General features: G+C 39.4%; 2 protein-coding genes across 5 annotated transcripts in view; one reads left to right on the forward strand and one right to left on the reverse strand.

The window, feature by feature from the left end:
* The window catches only part of WRAP73 (WD repeat containing, antisense to TP73), a 341,996-nt gene extending 317,925 nt beyond the window's left edge, over nt 1-24,071 (reverse strand). The window contains exons 1-3 of one of the 3 annotated variants that reach the window (XM_069239946.1): nt 23,867-24,071; nt 16,973-17,125; nt 14,568-14,684 (exon numbers count right to left, since the gene is read on the reverse strand). In XM_069239946.1, coding sequence (XP_069096047.1) covers nt 14,568-14,684; nt 16,973-17,125; nt 23,867-23,935 — 339 coding nt within the window. In that variant the 5' untranslated portion in view covers nt 23,936-24,071. The remainder of the gene's footprint in view (nt 1-14,567; nt 14,685-16,972; nt 17,126-23,866) is intronic. The other 2 variants (XM_069239947.1, XM_069239949.1) reach the window with 2 other exon arrangements.
* TP73 (tumor protein p73) overlaps nt 14,680-27,079 on the forward strand; it is a 376,712-nt gene continuing 364,312 nt past the window's right edge. For both annotated transcript variants that reach the window (XM_069239944.1, XM_069239945.1), the window contains exon 1: nt 14,680-14,844. In XM_069239944.1, the coding sequence (XP_069096045.1) occupies nt 14,813-14,844 (32 nt within the window). In that variant the 5' untranslated portion in view covers nt 14,680-14,812. The remainder of the gene's footprint in view (nt 14,845-27,079) is intronic.

Genomic DNA, 27,079 nt, shown 5'->3' on the forward strand with positions numbered 1-27,079 from the left:
AACACCTGGACAAGGATCTAAAAAAGGAGGAAGACGTTTAAAATCTAGGATGCGCTCTGGCCACGATACAACCATTTTGAACATGGATATTCTCTGCTTGATGCGGTGTTCCCTATCAAATCGAGGAGGAGGCAAAAAAGAAAATTATTGAAAGAGATGAGGGAACGGAATGTGGTCGTCAAAAGGAAAATAGAGGGGGAAACAGGAAAGGTGGGTACTGAAATGACTACATTTGCATGGGAGGAAAAAGTAAGAATCAAGCTACTACACACTTGTTTCAAAGGCATTCGGTCAAGCCGCCTAATACAAGCAAGCATACAAAGTTTATGCAGAAAGTGGGGTGCTTATAATAGATGGATATTTCCTTCTTTATTTATTGAGATTTTAATACTATTGCATGTTGCCATTTCAAACACGAGGTGTTTAGGACATATAGAATAGCAAACAGATATTTTTAAAAATTACAAGGAACTAGCGACCACAATGAGAAGTTTTTGACAAACAGCCCCAAATGATTGAGAAAACAGCCATGTTTTATTTTGTTAATTACATAAAACATTGTCGAATCACAGACTAACAAGTCATGAATTATAACCCCCCACCCTCAAAATGTTTTTTCACTGTGTGAGTTGATATTTGAGGGGGCAGGGCTTTGATAACATCGGTAACTATGGAGTCATGGAAGGGGGTGTGGTCATAGAGAGAAGTTGCAGCCTAATGCAGTTTCTGGCTGAAAAGTCCAGCGGGTCAAGTCGGGGGCATATTTGGGGCTCAACTTTCTCCCCCAAAATATGCAAATAAAAGCTTTTAAAGCCGTAATCTGAAAGTAAAACCTATTATGTTTTTTAGAGAGGTTCAGGGCTTCCGCAAATTAGCTGGAATCCTGCTCTATATAAGGGTTTTCAGCTCAGAATTTTGCTGTGCGATATCGCCTCTTCATCGGATTTAGAGAGCGGATACTGTGTGACACACGGTGGCATGGTTTGTGTTGGCAGGACTGCAGATTATTACAGAGTAGACATCTTTTCATCAGAGATATATTATGCCGCCTAAAATGAAGGCCTTAATAAATTCACACATCACTTTTCTAAACTGTAACATTCAGCTGGTGTATTATACCACTGAAGTATGGGCTGCACGAGATAATATCGATAACAATCGTACTTACTAGAATATAGTGTCAAAATAGTCTACAAAAATATTGAGTTTACACACTTTGAATATAGCCTACTAAAATACGACAAAAACGTTGTGGGACAGAATATGGTCAGGTAAGTAAATCAACATTTTTATAAACATCACCGTAATTGATTTAAAAGATGTAATTAGAAACTCATAATGCCATTAAGAATAGTATTAATGAGTAATGTAAATAAAATAGATATAAACATTCTTTGAATATTGTTTAATTATTGCTTTTATATTTTTAATTACATTTACAATTAAAAACAGCACTAACAAGTGTGTTGACTTCAAAGGAGTCAGATTAATTAGCCTAACACAAATTTAAGCAAAAGTAAGAAAAGTGTTGGACTTTCGAGGGGGTTAGGATCACTATTACCACTTCAACATATGCAACTGGAGGAAGTGTTTTACTGTTTACTGTTCTGAAACCAATGTAGGGGAAAGCATGGGAAATGTTGAATTTAAGAAAGGTTACAAATAAGATTCCAACTCCTAATCACTACTAAAACATTTAAATAGCTAACAGCATAGAAGTATTAAAATATATTAACAATAAAAAAAATACACAATATAAACAAAATGAAATGTAAATAAAAATACAAAATTGTGAAAAAGCAGATATTTAGAATATAAATTTACCTCCCTACTACCCAAAAATCCAGTAACCCCAAAATTATAAAGTCATAACCTAAACAATAACATTAAAATAGTAGTTAAATAAAACAAATACAACTAAAACCAATAATGAACATAAATACCTTATACAACGTTTATGAATAAATACACCTAGCATTAAGTTAACAAAAATACAAACCATTTACATAAAAAGTAATTCAAACTGCACATAATTAGTGTTAGACAAGTCAGCCTTATAGTGGTCTTTCCGAAAATGTTTTGTCTTTTAAATCCAGTTTTTGCTGATCTTGTTTTTGCTGGCCTTATGCCTCTGCGCACTTTGCCATTGCTGACCAGTGCTAAAGTGCATGTGCTCATTCCTTAAAACGTGGCAACATTGGCTTATCCCCAACTGACATATTTAATTTACTAAAAAGTCCCTAGTAAATTAAACTCTACAAGTGGGCCTTCAGTACTTATTGTTCTCGTCGCCTAAGTAGCCCTTTAAACATGTCTTAGGCCTGCCATTGTGTTTTAAACTGCCATTTTGACTTGGCAAAATAAACTTTTTGCAGGCCCAAATCTTCCTTTTTAATACCTATAAGTCAACCCAAGGGCAGGCCCTAAACGGCCCACATGGCATAGTGTAATGTATTTTAAAAAAACAGGATATGTAAACTTAAGTTTCATGTGGCCTGGTAGTGCAAAACTCTCAAATTCGTTTTTCACTTACTGCAAGGCCTACTTCTCCCAAAGGATAATATTGGAGTACATTTATTACATTAAATAGGCTGTAATTTCCAAATGGAAGCAGGTAACCACATCATGTCTGGTGTCTTTGGAACTGTAATGGAAAAAATCCTCCTATAGTGAAGATTTTAAATTACAATATTGAAACTGCCAGTTTTAGAAAGTTAGCATTTTCGTGCCTTGGCCATTTAGTGCCTGGAGTCTGTCACTGGGTCACATGACTGGGTGCAGCTGACAATTGGGTTTTGTGCATTACTCCTAGACAATCACACAATAGAGAGATTAGGGGTGCCTGGATTGGCCATCACTGGCAGGATAGGGGGCTGGGGGGGCACAACTGGGCACAGACTGTGTCCTGCCTCTACACAAAGAGCTGCATACCTCCTGTAGTTAGTCGGGAGCTAGGACAGGTAAAGTAGGATGCCTGGTGACTTCAAAGGAAAACCTCTAGAAGCTTCTCCCACCTTCCAGAGGAAGGGCACTAGTTATAAATATTGGATCTTAGACATCAGCTCTCTATTACACTTTTGGACCTGTGGATAGTCAGCCAGGAAGAAGGACCGCTGTACTGCTGAAAGGTCTGCCACTCGATGGACTGCTTCTAGGCACAGGCCCTCACATACCTCATCAATGGCAGCCTTGACTATGACATTGGACTCCGTATCGCAGCTCTTTGAAACTGATTCATCACCCCGAATGCACAACACATCCCAGACGCCGGACTTCATATTGCAAGCACTCATCAACGGAATCCTCAACAATGTAGGACCTCAGATTGCATCATCTCTGTACCAATGCAGCGATTCAGCTGTGTCGCAACTTTGACGCAGACCGTCGCAACACTCTGCAAACCAGGATTTACGGTACTTTGTTGAGCAGGCCAAACCGGGTGCCTGTAGCCGTGCTGCGCTTCATTGTGGACAGCCTGAACTTGTGGCTTTGTCCCAGTCTGATGCGAACAGCTATCCACAGGTGTTGCTTTGTGTCGCTTTTCGCGCTATTTTTACTAAAATCTTTAGGATTGAATATCTCCAGTGTCATTATTTGGATTATTGTTATTTTGGCCTTTTTTATTTCTTTAAAAAGTACTATTTTTCTAATCTGGTGTGGGATTCGTTTGTGGTGTTTTTTTCCACTGTGTTACTGTATAAAGTGTTGCACAAATACATTACACATTGCCTCCAGGTTAAGCCTGACTGCTCTGTGCCAAGATACCAGAGGGTTGAGCACAGGTTAATTTGGCCTTTGCTTGCGACTTCACCCAGACAAGGATTGTGGTTGCTACTTAAATAGTATTTCACCCCCCCCACCCCAACAGTAACCCAATGTATTACAATTACCAATTAAATATTTAATTTACAAAAAGAGAATTGTAAAACATATGTTCTAATTCAAATACCTTCCGTGCAGTCAGGAGCTGACATAATGAAGTCTGAAATCAAAGACATCACAGTCCCCCATAAACATCACAGATTACAACATCTTATACAAGTGCCTAACCACAGAATCAAACGTGCTTTTTTTAAGCCTTCTGAATTCCCAAAGCGATTACCTGAAACAGAGGAAGTAATTTGGGCACATTATCACTGTTATGAAATTGCACTGACCCGCCAACAACAAAGGCAGGAAAGCCCTCCTTTTCAAAAGTGGTTCATCCTGATTCAAGGTTAGAAGAGAGCATCAAAGTAGAAACAAACTATTTCCCCACCATGTGGCTGAATAGTAACCTTAGACACATTTTTAGCTGGGATCACTTCAGGATATCACTCCTTACCCCTTGGGTCTCCAAACCAGTGTCTTTGACTTGATGAGTCAAAAAGCAGGCATAGTAACATAGGTAATTTTTTACCTTTATATCCCGCAGGAGAACCCGGTGATGGGCTGGAGTGTAAGTAACAACAACATCTGACTGACTTGAGCGAATATCGGGGGTTGCAATTATTCTAGCCAAGAAAAAGGGTCGGGATCAATGGAGAGCAGCCATATGCTTCCTTCAGGAAACCACCAGGCAGGCAAACTAAAGCACGATTTGCTGGGTCTCTTCCCCACAAAAAGAAAATGAAAGCTGGCAACAAATATTGAGATCTGGCATTACTGCGGGCAAAAAAAGAGATTGCAATGAAAATCTACCAGCCCCTTCCCCGAAATAGATAAATTGAAGCAGTAAGCCACAAAATGGGCAAATTCTCAGTGTATAGCATTGCACTGATAGGAGAAAAAAGTGGGCCTAACCCACATTTATAGGACAAGCTCATCACTACATTCAAAAACAAATAAACCACCATGAACGGAGTTGACACATTGAGATCTGGAAACTGATAGAAACCCTGCTATTGTACAATCATACAAGAAAAGTATGTGATGATGAATTGTAGATAGAGTAGCCCTTCCCGGTCATATATTTTTTTATATCTGAAGGTGTAAGGAGGATCTCTACCCGGCCCTATTTGATGCCCCTCTATCCACTTACTGAAAGTAAAATGCATACAATTATAGATCAGCCATTTTTCAGAAAAAGGGACCCACTCAGTTACTACAGGCTTCTTTTTACTTATGATTTCTCTCAACTGTTGTTTTTTTATTGTCACCATGACCAGAGTTGCACTCCCAGGCCTTTGCTGGGACACACTGAATGACTTTGTATTTAAGAGCCAAGGAGTGACCATTCTGTGTGCTCATATACAAACTTAATGATATGATTTGGAAAAATAAATAGGTTGAGATATAAAGCTAACAATAGTGGAGGCTTTGGACACCTTTGTTGGTTGCCATGCTTTATCGTTAAGTCAGAAAATAATCTACCCATTAAAGTGGTCTGTGGGAAATATATAAAGAGATTAGACCATTTGAAGATAGGCTTCGGGTAGCACGAAGAGGGAAAGTCCAGAGGTATGTTTATGCTACGCTCTCAGAGGTCTTCTCTACATACAAAAGGATTATCAGAACCTCCTGGCATTGTGCTGGAGGATAGTTGAGTAGCATTATGCCAAGATTTGTAAGCAATCTTATTTCTCTGTACAGTTCCAAATTCATACTGACAGACCAATTTCAAACTGTAAACGTCGTGGGCCAGACATCCAGGCAAGATTTTAGAGAATACACTGACATCAGTATTAAGAATGGAAATAGGGTTCTATGTGGAACATATATTGGGTGGTTCTGCTTCTTCAGAAAGTCTACTATATTAATGTTATTTAATAATGGGGGAATGTCTCATGTAGCAAAGATGTATCCCATCTGCTCATGTATTTTTGAGTGAGAATGGAAAGAAAGGCTTGGTAAAGTTTGAAATATATATCTCCTTTTCTGGACGGTTTCCCAGATGGTAAATGATAGACAGCATTTAGAAATTACACTTACCTCAAACACACAGGGCTGTAATTTAAACGTCAATTTTGCCAGAGTGTTATTATATAACAGGGGTTAGAAATCAACAAGATACTGATGGATCCCTCCATCATTATTGGGTTTAACAAGCAGTTTTGAGACATAATATACCCATGCAACAGTGGCAGTCACTGACTTGTCACATATCCTTAAAGACGATAAGGCCCATATATTTGCAATACTGAAAAACTTCTATAGGGTATGCCTAAAGTAGCCACAGTGGTTGAGCTTTATTGTTAGATGAGCCATAAAAGAAGCTAATTAGCTTGCTCCCCATGAGCCTAAAATAATACTGCATGCTTTTACATCAGGATAGGGAATAGATTATGCATTTCCTCATATTCCAGTATGAAAGCGCAACAACAACAATAGGAATGCTAATCAGTGATTTCCCAATTAATTTGAACTTTCAGTGTGTCCCCCTTCTACTGAAAGGCGAGTGGAGCTTTCATTGATTTTATCAAATTCCTTAATTGGATTACTTTTACTTGTTCTGATCTGGATGTTGGGATGGTAAGTCTTTTGCATGTCTCTGGAGAGAGTGCTTCCCCTGCCTTATGTTGATCACCATGCAAGTCACTTAAAGGTCACTGTATGGTTTTTAGACCCCTAGATGACAATCATGCAAGTCCACTGAGGATCTCCCCATTTACATGAACGGAGACCCTAGACCTCAGATCTGAGGTAGGGGGAGGCAGGCACAGTGCATCCTTATGTCACAGAGAGTGGCTACTACCCTCTCTACCCTGGCTAGGGTAGATTGACAAAGGTGGCAGCAATGACTCTATATCTATATATAAGGGTGCAAGGATGCATATATCCTTGTACCCTTGGTGAGCGGGGCTACTAGCCATCCTCCTGATCAAGGATGTGTGGTCTTTGTCTGTGGTCCTGTTGCCTTTGTCTACTTAGCATGTGTGTTTGAGAGCCAGTAGGTTCCCTAGGGGAGAATGGTGAGCTGAGCTGTTCTGCTTGACATTCCAGCTCCACTGTGCCCCTACATTTTACTTGGAGAAGCCTGGTGGGTTGGGTTAGACTCTAGCTCTTATCTGTGTTTAGCTGCAGTAACTCTGCTAGGAGAGACTCTCCGCCTTTATGTCTGGTGACGGTCAGTGCCTCCTGGTCTGAAGTTAATTAAAATTCCTTTCTAGGGAATAACCCAGGCTGATATCAGTAGCTTTCCCTGAAGGACAGTAACTCATCCTTGCCGGCCTTGCACTCGCAGTGAGCATGAAACATGTGTGCTTCACGACTGGAGAGGCACCCAGGATTCAAAAGTAGCAGACCCTCCGATTGGCTCAGCCTATCAATCAGAGAAGATCAAAGTCTGGTCTGAGTGGTCAGTTGTTGTTCAAGTCTGATCTTTTGTTCTAACAAGCATCTACGGAAGCCTGCGGGGGGTCCGTTGTGCAAAGGCAAGGAAGCTTGCTCACTGCATCTGAACTTGAAAGTTTGCTCTGTGAAAGATGGATTCTGCTGTGAAGGAGCACAGGCATCAGTCAGCAGCCTGATTGCAGAGGACCAGATGTGGTGTGAGGCTTGTCAAACATCTGCTTGGAAGACAAGGAAATTGCAAAATTTCCTCAAGATAAGGAAGCTTGCAGCAAATCAACAGAGACAGATGGAGAAGGGAAGCTTGATCACAGTGCTTGAAGGTGAGTTCACTTTGCCCAGATCCCTCTCCTGTACTGTGGGAGCTTGTGCAATACTTCTGGTTACAATCTGTAGCTGGTGGAGAGTGTCCTGTAGTTATAGACCCCCTACATTTCTCTTTGTAACGCCTGGGGAACCAGGGTGTACTAGTACTCTGGCCAGCCACTACCCTCCTACAGGTAGCTAGTGGCTACTGGACTAGTGGGACTCCAGTAAACTCTGCCAAGACACCAGGCACCTATGATAAGACCCCTGATGGCACAGAGCGGTGTCCTTGCTATGTACGGGAGTGCACTTCTGTTCTTTGGGAAAAAACATTATTGCTATACAAGGATTAGTATCGTGTGGCTCTGATGAATGAGAGCAACCCTGTGCAACATGGTCTGTAATATGCAACGTTGATTGTGTGTCTACATGCTAACTGTGTTTTACAGCACTTATTGTCCAAGCGCTATAATACTGTTCGGGGTCAGAACTCTGGCCCAGAGGGTTGTAGAGATGTCTGTTTATCATAGCTTTATGTGTAGGTTGCAGGGCTCATAAAATCTATTCAACCACTCATTATGGCAAGGCATTTTTTATCAGGTCGAGCTATTTTTAGGACATCCTCGCCCCTTTTGGCGAGTTGACAAAGAATAGATTGTTTTCACAGAATATTAATACAGTACATGGTTTTATCAGTAAAGCTGCAAGGTAGTGGGAAGGTTTGTGGATATTTAGTGGAAATGTACTGTCTGTAAATGAAAGTGTGCGACCACACCATGCTTTAGTAAATATTTATTGAAAGTGAATGTTTAAACAAACTGGGAAATTCTTCTTTCCTGAAGGCAATGCTATTAGTAAACTAAGGCAAGTAAGTCATGGATCATGTATACCCTATATGTGGGCTAGATTCCTAATATACATGGAACAAACATTTGGGGCCAGATTTACAATGTTTTGGCGAAGGGCAGCGCCGCAAGCCTTCTTGCGGCTCTGCCCTGCATCAAAACAAAAGGGCAGGAATATGCCGTATATATGAGATATGGTGCATTCCTGTCCTTTTCCCCTGCACTGGTACACAAATTGCTGCCGTGCGTCAATGCAGGAACCCTTGCACCATGGTGCAAGGGTGCCTGCGTTGCAGGGATGATTGTTTTGTGCAAGAAGGAGCAACTTCTAGCACAAAAAAAAATCCCAAGAGGAGTTTTCCTCTTTCTATGTGTGCTGCAAAGCGCTGCATTACCTTACTCCATATCTACAAGGCCATGTAAAGCCAAGCAAAGTGATTTGGGTGGCCTTGTAGATATCGGTCAGCAGCCTGTGTTGCCAATGCATCAAAAAAAGTGACACATCGGTGGCGCAGGCTGCTTGTCAATCTGGGCCTTAGTCTATTTAACCAAACAAAATACTTTTTTTTTTGCACAGCAGAAATGATGAACTTACGTATTTAAAGGTGAACTCATTTGAGAATAAAGGAAAAGGAGACTCTGTAAAATAAAATATTTGCCTAGGATCACACAATTTGAGACCCACAAATGGGTCAAGTACATTATAGTTAGGCCGAGTAGATTATTCAAGTTACTTGACCTGCAGGTCTAATAACAATTTTATTATTTTTCGAGCCCTGTGTTATTTCTCTTATGTGGATTAAAGCTGGGCCGCTTCTTAGAGGTCAGGGCTGTTAAAGGAGCAACTATGCACTATGGTCCCATAGCTTGCTACAAAGTTCCGGTAGTAACCAGTAAGGCCCAAAAGGCCCTTACCTGCATCTGGGAAGTGGGAACCACCTGGACTTTAGCCTCCAGGGGGCAAATCTTCCCATTACCCACCTGATGCCCTAGATAAACAACAGAGGACTACCCAACTTGGCACTTGGTTGCCTTGATGGTCAGTTTGGCCCCCTCCATACTCACCCAACACCTGTTCCAGAGGTTTCATGTGGTCCTCACAGGAGTTGCTGAACACAGCAAAGTCATCTAGGTAAGCCATACAAAACGTTTCCAGGCTTGACAACACATGGTTAACTAGGCTCTGGAAAGTGGCAGGAGCATTCTTCAATCCAAAAGGCATAGCTTTAAACTGGAAGACGCCCTCTGAGGTTGAAAATTTTGTTTTTTCCTTAGCACCAGGAGTTAAGGCGGCAATCTGCCAGTATCTGCTGGTTAGGTCAAAAGTACTAAGGTACTTTGCAGCACCAAACCTATCTACCAGCTCATTAGCTTGGGAAATAGGATGGGCATCTATTTTTTTGTCACAATATTTAGACTGCAATAGTCCACGCCGAAGTGCAGGTCAGCTGATCCTTGCTTAGGCACAGACAGGGCTCAACAACACCCAGGTCCAGCATCTTGGCCACCTCACTCTTGATGCACTCTTGGACCTGGTCCGATATCTTGTACGTCTTCAAAGACAGGCGTCAGCAATGGGGTAAGTGAAAAGAGGTGAGAAAATCTAACCAGCAGCTCTTTGCACTCCACCTACAGGTGTCAGTTCAGAGGCAAGCTTAACACCATCAACTGAACCATCCTTCTCATCACCTTACAATAAGTCAGGGAGCAGCTCACTCTCCTTTTTCACCTCCTCAGCCATTGCAAGTAAAGAAACCATGTAATCCCTGCTAAGACACGGCTTCAGCCCAAAGGGGGCTCCACGCAGAATTTGTGCCAATTAAATAGTTGGCATTAGAAATCTTCCTAACAGCTTTGTAGGGGCCACACTACTTGTTCTCCAGAGTCCGGGGACAAATCGGTTTCAGGACCCACACTTCCTGGTTCTCCTGGTACCTAGTCCGCATAACCTTCTGTTTATACTACTCCTTCATCAGCTCCTGGCTGGCCTGAAGATTGTCCTTTGCTTTACTCGTGAGCCGGGCAATCAGTCTATGGAGGCCCAGGACATAATCCACCACATCCTGGGTAGAGGACTTAGGTCAAGGAGGGCTGTGAGGGCAAACCTAAGTCTAGGGACACCGGACAGGATGCCTAAAAAGAAGTTCAAAGGGACTGAACCCTACTCCTTTGTGATATCTCCCTGTAAGCAAACAACAGGTCTGGAAAAAGGAGATATCACTTTCTCTTGACTGGTTGAGACAGAGTTCCCATCATGCTCTTTAGGGTCTTATTACAGCACTCCACCAAACCATCAATCTGGTGGTGGAAAGCGGTTGAGAAGTAGTAAGTCACACCTACCTCTTCCCACATGGCCTTCATATAAGATGAGATGAAATTCACCCCCACCTATCAGAAACCACAATCTGCAGAAATCCAAACCTGGGAAAGACCCCTAGAAGAATCCTTGCAGCCACCTTGGCAGTAGTGCGCCTCAAATCCACCAGCTCAGGATACATGGTGGCATGATCCACCACAACAAGAATGTATTTGTTGTCTGAGGATGATCGAGGGTCAATCGGATCAACTATATCAATTCCCACCCTCTTAAAGGGTACCCTCACAACAGGTAAGGGCACCACAGACGCCTTTGTCTGGCCGGCAGACTTGCCGCTGGTCTGACAGACCAGACAGGTCAAATTCTCTCCAATATTATCTGCCATTTTATATATAGCTTATGAGTATCTGCTGGACTTATCATTAGTGTCCACTGAGCCTCAAGTCTAGTGATCCAACACCGATTGCCACCGATGTTAGACCCAGTTTACAGAGGTCCCAGGACACTAACGGGGAACTGTCTAGTTGATGCAATTGGAGTGTGTTAACCCCTGAGTGCCCTGAAGCCCAGGAAACTGTGTCTAACACTGGACATCCTTTAATAGGCTTCTGTTGAATGACCACCGTTTATCATGATGCTCCCGAACCATCCCTAGATTACGCACTTCTACATGAATAACATTTGTGAATGTAAGCAGTGTTGTGAAATATAACAAGTGAAAACTGCCCTACTTACATACAGCAATTTCCACATTTATGGTTCATTGAGCTATATATATTCATTACAACTACTCACCAGCTTGTTCTATCACTGAGGTGATAAACAGCCTCTGTATCCTCTGCCCTGTGCCCTAATTTTTAAGAAAAGTTCCATGTGTCTCCTTTTGTTTTCACTTCCTGTTTGTACACGATCTTAATATTAACTAACTATCCCTTTTCCTCTGTAGAGGACTTCATTGCTACAAAACTAGATCTACATTGTATGCTTCAGTACACACAAATAAAATCTTATGTAGGTATTGATTAGTATTTACAATTTCATTAGCAGTATTTCTTTAGCATGGAACAAGCTTCATGAACAAGTGGAGCACAGTAATAAACATACCCCTGACTGGTGAACCGAGGCAACAGTTCAGATTTAATATTTAACACATCACAGATTTTCTAGATGTAGAGCTCAAGAGTGGGGATGGGAGAGGGGATACAATGATCATAGGCCTACCTATAACAAGTGATATTTGTTTTATTTGATGCCTGAAGGATGAAACACTGAAATGACTCATTCAAAAAGCGTGGCACTTAGGGTACAGACATGTACGCAGCAGATGCAGTAGTCTAGTGAGGCAGCTTACCGGCTAGCCTCTGTATGTTTGGGCTGTAAAGCTTATGGCATACAGTCATCCCCTAAACTGAAACCTTAGGGATGTCAGGCATTAATTACCTCTTAGCAATGCTAAATGCATCCCGGAAAGACTTCTTTTGTGAATCTCATGTGCTGTACGAGTGCCTTTAGTAATGGTCTGTGTTTCAGAAAAAAGCATGTCCTGACTAGAGTTTCACCAGTCACTCTCCTTCCTCTAGTCATTTTTCTTTAATCAAAATAAAAGTAACCTTGTGTAGTTCAGACAAGCATTTACAGTGCTCTGCATCTGAAACATGTTTTGAGGAAGCAAACATCATCACAGTTATTGTTGAATTTTAAAATATTCCTACATTATTCAACAGGAGTGCTATTCAAATTACAGCCCCTCTGACATTTACCTGCGGCCCCTGGGTCAACAGCAGAACTGGACTGCTGTTTTCTAGACTCAACATGAAGATTAAAAGAATGTTAAATAAACGGGCAGGCATTTATTTAAAGGTAAAGTGAAGACATCTTGCAACAAACCTGTAAAAATATGATAAAATCTTTAAAATTCAAAAAGGGCATTTAATTAACATGCAGAACCATATCTCCTTAGTGTATGAGATTATATCAGTGCATTGAGAAGTATTATTTTAAAAGTGATAGTTTTTTCAAACATTAATTTACAAAGATTCATTCTTCTACCCACCCTGACAACAAGACCAAGAGTGAACTGAGATGCAAGTCATTTGTTATTGCACCCTGTGGGTGTCCTGAGTTTCCCTTATTCATGTAATTTCGAGGTCCTCTTGTATGTAATAATGAAGAAAAAAGAGAGAAAGTAAAATACAACAGGTGCGCAGGATCATATAATTTGGTAAAGTGGGGAATCTGGGCTTAATCCCAGGTTTTCTGGTTTCACATTGTGCAGTTCAGCCAATATGTATTTATAGTCACTGAAAAAATTCAAAGGTTACAGGGACGTCATAGTTAGGTTTTGAATTTACTTGTAAAAAAACCACAGAAATTCAGCAGTTATAGTTAGAGTTCTTTTAAGTAACTATAACTCATGCCCTAAGGTAACTATAACTTGCATCCTTGCCATGCACATTTTACTTAACAATAATTTTATTGCAAATGTTGCACTGATAATATCAAAGATGCCATACAAGATCTCATCAATGACCTAAATATACAGAGTAATTAGCTCTGCATGTCACAGGCACGAGTTATAGCACGGCCGAAGTTTCATGGCAGAGGAGTTAGTTTTGAGGAACACAGGAGCTTAATTTCAATGCCCCATACCAGATCCTTTTTTGTGTGACCCAACAATGCTGTAAAAAAGGTAAATCACATGTAAATTCGATGTTTAAGACCTTTATAATTCCCATAATTTTAAATGCAGTAAATGAAAATGCATCCTTTCCACCTCGAAGTTGAAACTGTAATTTCACACCTACAGTAACAAACTTAAGAGGGCTGTGAATTACCCACTTGGACATGCGTCCGTGGTGGTTTGTTTCGATGAGGTCATCTTAGGAGCCTGGGGCTCCCAGAACACTGTATATTCTGGGTCTGTGCATTCATTTCCAACCACTTCTATTAGTCCGTCTGGCTAATTACAGCTTGTGAAGCCAAAAGGCTCCTTGTAACGGCCCCAGGAGCTACTTTTGTTTACTGCTATTGTCAGATGTGGACAACGCAGATCTGATTTGAAATTGTTGCTGACTGTGCAAAATGGCGAATTGTTGTAAGACTGCAGGGACCCAAGCCACAGAAATGCTTACCGAAGATGCACAAGACTTAAAAAAAAAAAAAAAAAAAAAAAAAAATCTCATTTTAGCAGGCAAGAAGTAATGTAAACAAATACAGATGGAATTAAGGAGTATAAAAAGGAGGATATAGAAGAAGTAGAACCACCTTTATATGCACTGTGTAAATATGAACCAAACACATTTGACAAAACTTAATGGAGTCCAGTGTGCTGCTGCATAAGTCTATCCTAAAATAACAAAGCTACTCTTAAGCATTTTGGGAAGAGGCTGCAGGACAATGGATTAAAGTCAGTGAGTTCAAGCTTCATACAAAACTATAGAAAAATGACATTTGATCAACCACAGCACAGCTGACAATGCTAAAGCCACTAGTTTAACTAATTTGTTTTTAAATGTTACTGAACCATACATTTTAGTTTCAGGGCAATTTCTTCATGTTTTAGAGCAAGCTAAAATACCCTTTCCCCACAGAAGAACACCCCATCCAAATGTATGAGGTACCTGGAAAACCAGTGGCCCCACATGAGTCAGTATTTTAAAATCGGCATTTCCACTTCAAAACTGTATCACAACAACAACAGAGAAAGAAGTACAGTAAAGGGCTGCATGCTGGAATGTGATCGCTTTCATTCCATGGAAGTTTATTTTGGGAACCATGGTGCAGACAGTAACATCTGATACTGGGAGGGACAGTTGTGACTTTGCGCTTACATGAAACTCAGTGGTGTTGAGAATGTGACGACCATCCGGGCTCCAGCATGAAGCTAGCAGTCCCGCCGACCCCTCGTCAATCTTACAGTGCCAATCCGGCTGCTCCAATGACCAGACCTAGAACACAGGAGAGAGGAAAATAAAGCGCTGAGCTTTGCAGAGCTAACATCTGAGCCACTGCCACTTCCCAGACAGCAGAGAAGAACAAACAAATCACAGCCTGAAGCAGAAGTCACTACTGGACCATGAAGGACTGGAGATGGGTTCCACTGCAAAAGTAAGCACACTGCAACAGCAGATTCGCAGTCATTTATTTCACGTTATAAATAATAATGTGTTTCCTACAAAGTACCATAATACCATCATGCTAACCAAGCCCTGCAAATAACTACTATTACTATTGTGCAGCTCAGTGACGTTTAATCGGTTGAACAAGGAGGGATAAAAACCCGAGTTGGTAACATCGAAATTTCAACTCTGACTTGAAGGTTACACAGAAACTAGTGTGTTAACCCCCTTAATTGTCTCTACACCTATGCTCTGAGTAGTACTAGAGATGCATGCCAATTGACGATTCTCTAATGTATGACAGATTTAGGTCCTGTATTATTAGGCTAAAGGTAATCTGCAGCAATGCTTTTATGTGACTTCAGCAATTTTTTCAAACACAAAATGGCATCAATGCTAACATTGCAATTTGAAATGGTTCGAAATGAGTTAAGAAGCACAATTTCTGCCGATATAAACACAACAATAGGTTTGAGGTACTAGTGGTAAGATTGAAAAGACTCAAGCAGCCAAGTGTGTATTTGTGTTGCTCACAGAAGTACCAGTGTAAGAGGGTGAAGGTATCTTCCACTTAACAAACCATCGGCAAGTGTCTTGGTTCCCCCTAAATTCAAGTATGAGTACTTGGAAGCAAAGTACACTCCAAGCAGTGGAAACTGCTATCTGAATGTGAATGTTTACTTTTTAGATCAGCTCCTTAACTCACACTGAATATATCATTATTTTATTTAGGTTCTATGGTTACAGACACATAAAATACAAGTATGTACAGCCCCCATCACAGAGAATTTTGAAAGCTTGTTAAGAGTTTGGGCTTAAGCAATTTAGTATGAAATCCTAAAAATGTGAAATGTAAAATTAATGTGATCTATTTTACACCGTGCAGGAAAAGGAAACAGTTGTCAGGAGATACATTCAACTGGATTTGACAACTGTCATGCGGCAGAGTCCAGTTGTTCATGTTTAATACATTGTGAGAAAAAGAGGTTTTCCAAATCCCTATTGTCATTGTTAAGCCCGTTTTAAGAATTTTGCTTCAACTAATTAAATCCTAGAACCGAGTGCCAAGCACTGCAAAAATGTTGGTAATGCGTTCAAAATTCAGAACATTATCTCCCACCCCAAATAAATTATGGCAGGCAGCAATGGTCATGCTGAAATACGCAAAGCATATGCTACAGGGGGCCTACTTCACTTTTCATCGCAATATAAAATTAGTCAATTCTGACACTGCCAATGGAAAATGCAAACATTTTTAGGGTTATATTCACATGGAGAACTTAAGTCTCTCTGGTGAGCTCACTTTGTCCACTTTCACAGATGCTAAAGTTCTTGAAGGCATTTCAGCTTGCAATCAGCGCAAACACTGTACTAATGAACCAGTTGTATTTATGCTATGTAATAAAGCAAGGTATTACCACAAGTAAGCAAAGAAATTACAGAAAAAATAAATAACATTCTTAAGGAACACTACGGAACATCTCAATTTACAGAACATGGAACAATGTTTTTGAGCCAATGCAAATATCTACGGATACTGTGTATCATATGAAAAATATGCCCCGGCTTGCTGAATCTGTACTGTTTAACCGTATGCTGAGAGTAGAAATCTTAAATTAGTAGCAATGCTGTAGACATAAAGTATAACTATATAAACTGGTGTTGATCGATAAAGTTTAAAGCTAATGTGATGAAATATTAGATAAATAAATATACGGATTCCAGTTTTGAAAAGCTATTATAATGTTCTGATGTTTTACTGCATTATTACTGTGTAATAGATAGAGCAATCTGTGAGACTCTGAATTATAATAGTTGTGATTTAATAATATCAGAATAGCGATGTATTTTAACTTCCCTCGACTCAAAATATGTAGCATGATGCACCTCATTAAAAAGAACCCCCTTTAATGTATTATAATGCTAGCCTAGAGATGTTTAAAACAGTGGTATGCAGTACCATTGCCCATAAGGACTTTCAATTGAATAAATAGGCACACTGTAAAGTACCTGCTATTGTGATACAGTGCTTTCATTCATGCATGACTGCAAACATTTCTAGAAAGACCTTAAAAATAAATATCATCCCAAGTTGATAAATAATAGATGTGTTATACCTGCACAAGTCCTCGCTTATACATGGCGCACAGGATAAACTGGGAGTCAGAGGACCACTCTATCCACTGGACCTGATCTAGACATGTATACAGCTGCAGAATTTGTAAAGTGTTCACATCTCGAATGACCAGGCGGTACTGGACACATGAAGCCTAGTTTATAAAAAACAATTAGTGAATTTTTTTCCAAATGAATTGAAGCATAACATACTTCAAGAAGAAATGTTAGATTAAAAGAATTACATGAACAAGATTTTCTAGTAGTTTTATTAACGAGCGTAAGTCTAATAAGGCAAAGAAGCAAAACATCTTCATCAATTAATAAAACATATACATTTGTAGTGTTCAACAAACGAGAGCTTAAGGTGGATTTGATGTAATGGCGTCATCAGCAAATGAGGAAAGTTAATAATCATAAGACAGCAACCTGTAAACCAGCTTTGGTGATTCCAAACGGTATTACATTATCCATATTCAAAAATACCAACAAAATAATTACATGATCGTACGATGTTACTAAAAAGACTGTTTAGTTCAGTTTAAAATAAAAAAAATAAAAAAAAGAATGGTGCACCAATGAAACATTTATTCATTTAACTCTTGCAAAGTTCAATGCGGTCTCATAGGATCACTTTTAAGATACGGTAAGCTAGCAATCTAAACCAAAAAAAGAATAATCTTGCCAAAAGTGCATGTTTTTTCTTCTTTAAAATAACTAAGTTTATTACTGTGATTTCAAGACAGAAAATGAGCAAAGAAAAAAAAAAAGGTTCAAAATCTAAAATTAAAAAAAAACATACTTTCTTTTTTTTTAGGGTCATAGAATTGAGACTGTTAATTAAAGCAACATTATACATTTTAAAAATAATACACTCAGCTTAGATGAATGACTCAAGAAACTAATTTGTTTTGGTTTGTTTAATCTCAGATGGAGTTTTTCTTAATGAGTCGCAATTCAATTACCAAGGAAGTTTAGTTACCACTGAACTTAATAAAATATTTCGGTTTTGTTTATCTGAAACATAAAATAAATTCCAATAAACAATATTAACTACTGAATTAAACAAAACTGTAATACATTTGTAGTGCAGATTCTGTATTTGATCACTCATTTTATTTGTAGTTCTTTTACTTGAAATGTCTAAAACATTTGTAGGTAACGTAAAGCAGGCATGTAGCAACAACCTTCCTATTGGCTAACTTTAAACATATGTTGGATGATGAAGTAGGAATCAGCTGAAAAACAGATCAAGTTACAATACTCTAATTAATCAAGTGCTCAACCACATGCAAGATCGAGTTTATTTCTGCAGGTGAATGGGTGCGACTAATAGCAAGCTAACTGGACTGAAAGTCTGCCAAAGTGACAAGTCTAAAACTAGTGATGAAGGAAGTTAATTTTTTGCTATTCCGTGGATAACAAAATAAGGGCAGTTTGGTTAAGTTGGTCATTGTTCAAACACTCGAGCATTTCAGTTTGTGGTATGCAAAGCAACAATGTCACCTTTTTTTTAGGTTTCCTAAAAGGTGGACACTTAATTACCAGCATATTGAAAGGCCGGGGTTGAACTTTTTTGAATTAAGAAAATATTGCTGACTTAAGTAGCAATGAATGCAAAATACTTGTTTGGTGCTATTACAATTGTTAAAGCAAACATCTAGCTCACTGTTTACATGTAATGTCAAAAGTCCTTCTTCGCCAAATATAAAATATGTTATCACATCACTTTTCACAAGTTGCAGGGATGGTTCCCTGTTAAATATGTAATTTGGTTTAAGGTTCTCACGAGTCAACACACTTCCATATTGTGAAATGTTGGTTTGGTGGTTTATCAACACTGAAGATACTCCATGTGAAGAGGGTGAATATTTCATTTTGTTCCCCTATTCTTGATGGCCCAGTAACTAACCAGACAATGAAAGAAGATTTGGGAGTGTTACCAACAATAGTTTACTTTGCTCAATAAATTCATTTATTTTTCTGCACTACAGGGTGGTAGTTCAGTGAACCACTATACTGTTTTGAAAGGATGCTTTATGGTCATATTTTAGTAGTTATATTTGTGCAGGGACACCAAATGTAGTGCTATTTTCCATTTCAGATACAACAGTCATATGGAGCTCCAGCTCACAATGCTTCACTGTCATTACAGGGTTTGCAATGACCCACAGATTCAAGATCTGTGATTTGTAATTGCTTATTGCGGAAATTATTAAAATAGAGTGCCTTCTGAATGCTCGCAAATAGCCATTATGGGGAATACTCTAATCATCAATCAGAAAGTATTTAGAGCAAAATGTTATTTAGGTGATTATAAATAGGCCAGACAAAGTTAGTTTGGTTTATGGTAATGTATTTTACCAAAAGCATTCTAAAGTGAGAAAAACTCAAATTATGTTTCAAAGAGAACAGCAGTAAAGAGATATTTAACTCTGAACAGCTAGAAGCAATTCAATTGTACTTTTGTCCCACTGACATTTTTTCCATATACATTGTTAAAGCAACTATTAGTCCCAAAAGGACAACACGGTATTGAAGTGCTTCAGTTAAAAAAAGGAAAATAAAATTCTGCTTAAGCAGCTAAAAAGCTTAAAAATAAACAAACAATGTGAATAAAAAATAAAACATTGATGTAAAAAGCAAAGAATGAAACGAGGTCAGACCCACAAAACATACAGAAAGGCTCAGCTGCAAATTTGGCCAAGACCTTCTAATGGTTTTGCTATCTAACAGAAATCTAATAAGCCAAAGAATCAAAACACCTGTATAAATGAATACAATGGAAATGTACATAGTGCAAGACAGAGCAGAATTTAAAACAGAGATAATGTAATGGTGTCATCACAAAAATAAATTAAGTTAGTAATACAAAGGCATCAATATACTTGCAAAGTTAAACATGTTAGAATCTTTAGGGCTCCAAAGAGAACTAAGTTATCTGTATTTAAGTCTGCTAACGAAATAAGTTATTTACTTGTAGTGTGTATCCATATATTCAATTACAAAAAACAACACAGAACACTGCAGCCATTAAACTTTTATTCAGTGAGTTAGAGAAACAAAAATATGGTCTTATATGGATTCAATTTAAAGGCATTAAATAAAATTAATTTACAAAGATACATTTAAGACAGAATGGCATGTTGTGGCACACAATTTAATAGTGATGCCTGAACCCAGAAACAGATCTATCTGCACATCCATCTAGACATTAAAAAGCATAGATGAGATGATGATCATCATACAGCCTCATATGCCTTGGCAAGGGGGGTAAATTGGAAACATTATGAGATGCTGTGTTTTTGCCAAGATAAATGAAAATGTAGTACTTTAGACTATTTTGTACCACAGAAGTGAAAAGGCCTCCTCGCTAAACTACAGAGAAGGTGACCAAACCATCAATATTTTAACAAAACCAGCAGGTCCCCAGACGCCCTACATTGTGCAAAAGCATAAACAGCTTAGTTTCAAGACATTAACTTCAGCTGCAAATATCAACCCTGAATAACTTCACTCTGTGGAATGGGTGCAGATATTGGGTGAGGAACGAAAAAAAACTTTCCTTGTTTATCACATTTATGAACAAGCCAAAATGCTTAACACAAGTATATCAATACATTTCGAGCATAATTTTAGTGAACTATTGGAGTATTTGAGGCACTCTTGCTTTGCTAATTACTTACTGTATTCTTACCAGAACCAATAAGGACACTAACATAACGAAAGGAAGAAAGGATGTTTTTTGCTCAAGATTTTTTAAAGCACATACACACCCACTATTTAAATAAATATCCCATGATAAATGAAAGCTAATTTTTGTATGTTGCTGGACTGCTCCCAGGAGCTGTCATTCAATGGTTATTTACAACTTTTTTTTTTTTTACTGCATCTACAGGATGTGATATTTGCTCTGTACTGGCCTGTCTCTTCTTGGCACTACTACCCTACATCTACACTTAATTCATCACCACTTAATTGAAAGGTTTGGATTCTCTGCATCTAACCCAAAGGAAGCTCTTTATCCTCCAAAAGGATAAACTCCACAAAAGTCTAACTCCAAAATGATAAGTTCCTCCCTCTCTTTGCAATTTCCTTTACCATCTCAAGAGGTTTCCTCCAGATGTGTTGGTGTGTGGATTCTCTGGAACTAGGAGGGGGTTTCTCCCATCCATTCACCTCACAATGCAGAGGGAAGCGATATCCCCAAAACCAGCCCCATCTAACAATTCTCCTAATTTTATAAGATTTACTAATTGTGTCGACAAAGAGCTAACAACTGTTATTCAAAAGTTTCATGTTTTCAAGTTAACAAACATAACGTTTTACAAAACATTTCCAACACGTTTGTCGCATTGATGTTAGAAATTACAGGCAGAGATAAAAAATCCTGTTTATGCTATTTTCCCACTATTTTAAAAACAAGTGAAATAAAGTGTACCTGTCCTTTCAAGAAACATTGTAGGCAGAGAACTGTACAAAAGAGTACATCCTACAAGGAGCAGTCACACTGGCAGGGCCCACAATATATAATTGTCACTAACTGTACAATATTGATTTATCCCACATAGCAAAAGTGAAAGACCAGAGCAAGCGAGACAGTTTAAACCCTTTTCAGGCTCTTTCATTGATTACTTCACCACCAGAGTATAACTTAGCTGCGCAGAACAAAAAGACATTGAATATTTCACATAACTTATGATGCAAAAGTTTTTACATTCTTAAAATAGTTATTTCTATGGCCATTCGGGGGAGTTTTTGTTCTTAAGGACAAAGTCAATGAAAGCACCCCCTTCCGCCTTCAGACAACTTATTGCACAGTGACTGCTATTAAACGGTGCTGTCAAATAAAAGGATTTTTCAGAAATATGCTACACTAAGTTCCGAGAAATTGGACTACAATTCTATAGTTTAGATTTTGGAAAAGCTTTCACTAGGTGCTCATAAGTACATTTAGAAAATACTTCTAGGTCTTAAGGGGATTAACACTGTGCACTTTGTGAAACCTCCACAGCTTTAATTGGGAGGGACTGAAATTGTACTTTAATGATTTTGCTCAAACTTCTTGCAATTCCAAGATGTCCTTTTCTGTAGCTAACATTAAAAAAAATCATAAAATTGAAGCCGATTTGATTTTTTGCCCTTCAAAGGGTATAACCAGGACCACATGTATCAATGAATTCCACTTCCATATATTTATGCATTACACACTTCCCACTCCTTCCTTTTATGGAGGTTGTCGCCCCCGCCTCCCCCCCCCCTCCCTTTACTCGTAAAGTGATTTATTCAATCCTTAAAGAGGGGATAATCTTTTACCTCTCTACCCAGGCAGTGCTAACTTTCTGAATTAAGATGGGTCCTATGGATCTGGTGAGGATGAGGAATGACAATAAGTAAAATAGATTGCTAACCACGAAAATAGCTCTTAAGCAGATATTGTGCCAGTTTTAAAGTTAAGGTGCAACAAATAATATAAACAACATCAATGCCTAAACTAATCTGAAATGCGTAAAAAAATCCAGCCCGGGTAAGTATTCTGCATGTTTGACAGATGATATAAGCATCGATTCTAAAAAAAAAAAAAAAAAAAAAATCGACTGAGGGGTACTGCTCATATCCGCTCATCATTTTACGCCCCTTTTAAGGTCGGACACATTAAATCAACATCGGTAGGGTGCATGCAAAATGAACCTGGAACTGAACTCTAAGTAAGCCTTTTTAAATATAACTGGCATGGCAAAATAAAAGAGTTGTTTATTACGAGTGTTGACTTCGAAGCTCAGTTTCTGACGAGGGCAACACTGCATATGTTTCACACAAACTACTTACTGTAAGTAAGGGAAGGCAGAACTAATAAATAGTGATTCTAGATGGTAGGATGGTTGGAAAAATAAAAGTGCAGGTTTGTAACAGAGTACCTGCTGGCTTCTGAGTAGTGCCGGTACTCTCCAGTTAAAAGTATTACGTTTTTCTTGAGTAGTGGATGTACTCTCCCTCGCCAAATAAAGTGCCGGACAGTACCGGCCCATTTAAGGCACTGGGTTTAACCCAAAGTGATGTAGTAAATAACAATTTAAATTCAGTATGTGATGTGCACTACGCACATCATAAAAAAGTGTTTGTAAAATGATTTGCCAAAGAGCAAATCGGCTTAAATTCTGCACATTACCACCTCTTATTTCTCTTTGGTACAAGATCTGAGACATCAGCTCGGTTCTTATTTAAAACGGAGGTATTTACATTGCCGCTCGCTAAATTAACCTGTTGGGTTCTCCCAGGTCCCACATCTGGGAGGCGCCGTTGATGAAGTAGTACATTGTAATGGCCTAGCGCACCTACAAATCCGTCACTGGCCACCAACACGTCATGACCACTTCTGTCGACGCACTGTTCACAGCCGGTAAACTTTTTTGTCTTACAGGCGCAAACACGCCTACAGAGCAAGCTACACATCTTTTGTATGCCCCCCCCCCCCCCCCCTTCACATCGTCACACTTGCCCTGGCACTGTTCCCTTCTCTCCAGAGCACTACTCCCCTTTTTCGTCTTATTCCTCAGGGAGCTGAAAACACAACCTGTGATGCCACCCTAAAATCCACTATCCGACGCTAGTATCCTTACAGTCCTCTCAAGGATATAACGATCTCCCTCTCTCAACTACGCCCGCATGAATGATGAACTACCGGCGACATTAGAAGGCTGTTTTTTAACATAGTGTGGTTCTTTCGCCAGGTAACCCTTCCCTCTCTTCTCCAACTGAACTTTGCCATTTGCTTCCCCTGGCCTCTTTTCTAAACACCGGTATCTATCCAGCGTCCCCAGAAGTCATATTTCCACTATTTGCTGTATGCACACTATTTTACCATCGACTCCAAGAAGGACGTGCACTCCGCTTACCAGATACTTCCCGTTGGGCGAGAATGCACCAAGCTGCCCTGAGAGCTTGAAGAGCTCGGAGAAGTTCATTGCTCCGGGAGCTCCCGAGCATTTCAAACCAGCCGCTGTTTCTATCGCCTCCGCTCAACTGACAGCCGCACACACCGGAAGCTAGAAATCAACACGCACTTCCGCAGCGGAGCAGGTATCATCTGGTAACCACGGAAACAACAGAAGACTGCAAGCTCCCGGAAGAAGTTCAAGACAGATTTAAGACTACAATTCCCATGAGTCTCCTCCCATTTTCTCTCGCGTCTCTTTATGGGATTTGTAGTCTAATTATTTGACGGCGTGTTATTTTGTATGTAGTATTGTAGTCGAAGCTTTTTTTTTTTTTTTAAAAGATCAAGTAGAGCACCTAGTGAGAGGACAAAGTTAAGCCAGCTGGGGACGCAATTTTTCTGGTTTGAAAATGTTTCTAATGAATATGGTTCTACGCATGGAGCTAAACCTGTTGAGATAGATACTACGGAGAATATTTAAAGGTTTGTCTCTTTAGTACATTCATATTTTGAATAACAAAACGACGACTCAATTTGTTCAGCCTGCATCAGCGACTTTTTTTTCTGTCTGTCGATCGTGTTAACACTTAGGTGAGGGTGTATGCTTTCTCCAAGAAAAGGTAACACATTTCAAGCTGCAGATTTAGAAAGACAAATGTCTCAAAGTGGAATACTGGGTATTTTTAAAATGGGGCACGGAGCCCCCATACATAGCTGCCAAGTTTTCAGTTTGATTATGTGTGACATTTTCACCTGAGTAGTGTGATTATGTGTGGCATTTCAATCCTTATGTGTGACACTTTGAGTGACACTTTATTATGAGTGAAATAAGACATTTGCATCCACATCACGAGATCATTTTTAGAAATGGCCCCCTTTTCTTGTATGGGATGGTCCTCACTGCGTGAATTGACCCAGGAGCACTTTACATGAGAATCAGCTTTGACTTTATCTAGCACGAGTGAGAGAGATGTTTTGCACAGAAACACATAATGTAGAGCCGCACCTGGAATTCAAGTCCTCTTTAACGCATCTAAATTAGACAGTTCTGTCCATAGGCCTTATCTCGTCCCGCCTACTCCCTCTTATTCCTGTGCAGTTCTCCTATCTTTCACTAGTTTAGAACGACCAATTTTTTGGTGTATATTTAGAATATTCGTTTTCTGGTTGGACACCCACATATGTTTGATGCAATGGTTTGAGCAGGGGTTGTGTTGTAAATAGGCGGGTGCGTGGTTTTGTGTTATGGTCTCACTTCTCTTTAGTTCTCTTGACTGGGGTATGAGTTTCTGTGATAGTGGGATAGTTCTCCTAATATATTGAGACTCCTATACTTCCTGTTGTGCACTGGCACCACCTTGTGGCCTTTGATAAATAGTACTCAGAGCTTATCTTTTATACTTCCCAACAAAGTGAGAAACTAGAACTACACAGTGTTATTACACTTCAGTATACAGATGTTTTGCATGACAATCTCAGGCATTGCGGGAATGCGGGAAAATGACAGAAAATGCATTAGTCTAATGCAAGATGCATGGCTCTTAGCAGGGCTGCATATTTAAAAATACCGATGTCTGTGGAAGACTATTCTCTGCGCCCTCACATATTTAGAAAGCCTTATCAATGAGTAATGTCGTAAGATGATCTGTGAACCTATGACATCACAGGAAGTAACATCCCAGGAAGTAATGTTACAAACATTGCATTCAACTTTCATCACTTTTTCTCAAATTTAGTCAAGAAAGAAACTGATATTAGAGGATATATTTGTCCAGTAGGGAATAACACAATGTGTAATCATGAAAACAAGATTTAAGTCTCAGTTTTTCAAAATCAACCAAACTCTGTGATTTTAAGCAAACCACTTTATTTCAATTTTAATTGAGCATCAGTGCAGGAAATTCAGTTCAGAATGAGTGCTATAAAAAGCTCCATATATTTATGACTTACTAGCATACCTGTCAACCTCAAATATGGAAGTGAAGAAAAGTGTTTAAGAGCATGATCCTGTTGGAGGGTGGGTCATTAGTTGTGTGGCCTGTACAAGTAAGAGGTCCGCACTCAACCACCACTGAGAACAAAACATCCCATTGTAGCACTTGACTCTCATAGGGTAGCGTTGCAGAGCAGTCCATGGCTCAAGGGAGGTGGTGTGGGCTAGTAATCACCAGTCATGAGCCCACAAGAATTACACTCAATAAATGATTGTCCAGTCTGTGCTTTTTATTTTGATAAAGTAAAATTACATTTATTACACACACACTACTCAATACTACAGAAGTTGATGGAATTAATTTTGGATGACATTGCGTAATCATTCTTGTTTCTTCCAAGGTGAGATATAAACCAACAACCTACATGGCAGATCATTCACCTGTAGTCTAATGCAATATCTGACAGTCATTTGGGAGTGAGAGCACTTGATACTGGCAATAAAGTACATCTACTTTGATCACTGGTGGCTGTCAGACTCATTACTCAAATAAGCATCAACAAGGAACATGTCCAAGCAGGCTGGAGTGGTTGGCATTACTAGGATTACTCTTAGCATGATCTATGCAGTCTACCCACATCCCTAAAGCGTGTGGGCCAAAGTTGATCATAATCCACATTGAATTATTCAACATAAAAATTATGCACAGTTGACATAGTCCCTAAAGGACATCACTTGGTGGTTAATCATGATGTAATACCGTCTTTCACCCCTAGAATGAGTCTTCATATTTTAAAACACATTTAATATAACATGCTACCATTTTAGCTATAGTCCCTAAGGGACTCCATTACTGTAAGACATTGGTTTTCAAACTTTTTAATGTCGCGCCCCCCCCAGTGGGAAAAAATAAATAATCAGGCCCCCCTTCAGAATTTTTCATAACTATTCTATTAATTTGGCACTGTTTAAATACGTCTAGACTTATTTAAACATTGCAGTTTAGTTCTGTTACCTTTTTACAAATGCAATAAAAAAAATTCTGCTTAAAACAAAACACTATTATCTGCATATTCTTCCTTTTGTCCAGAGCCTGGCGCACCCCCAGGATCACTTGAGGCCCCCCTAAGGGGGCCCGCACCCCAGTTTGAAGACCCCTGCTTTAAGAACACTAGTAATTGCAGCCTTTCATCCCTAGAGGCTGTTCACCATTATAACAATTCTGTTGTTCTCACTATT

Source organism: Pleurodeles waltl, chromosome 6 (assembly GCF_031143425.1).
Source record: "Pleurodeles waltl isolate 20211129_DDA chromosome 6, aPleWal1.hap1.20221129, whole genome shotgun sequence".
Lineage (NCBI taxonomy): Eukaryota > Metazoa > Chordata > Amphibia > Caudata > Salamandridae > Pleurodeles > Pleurodeles waltl.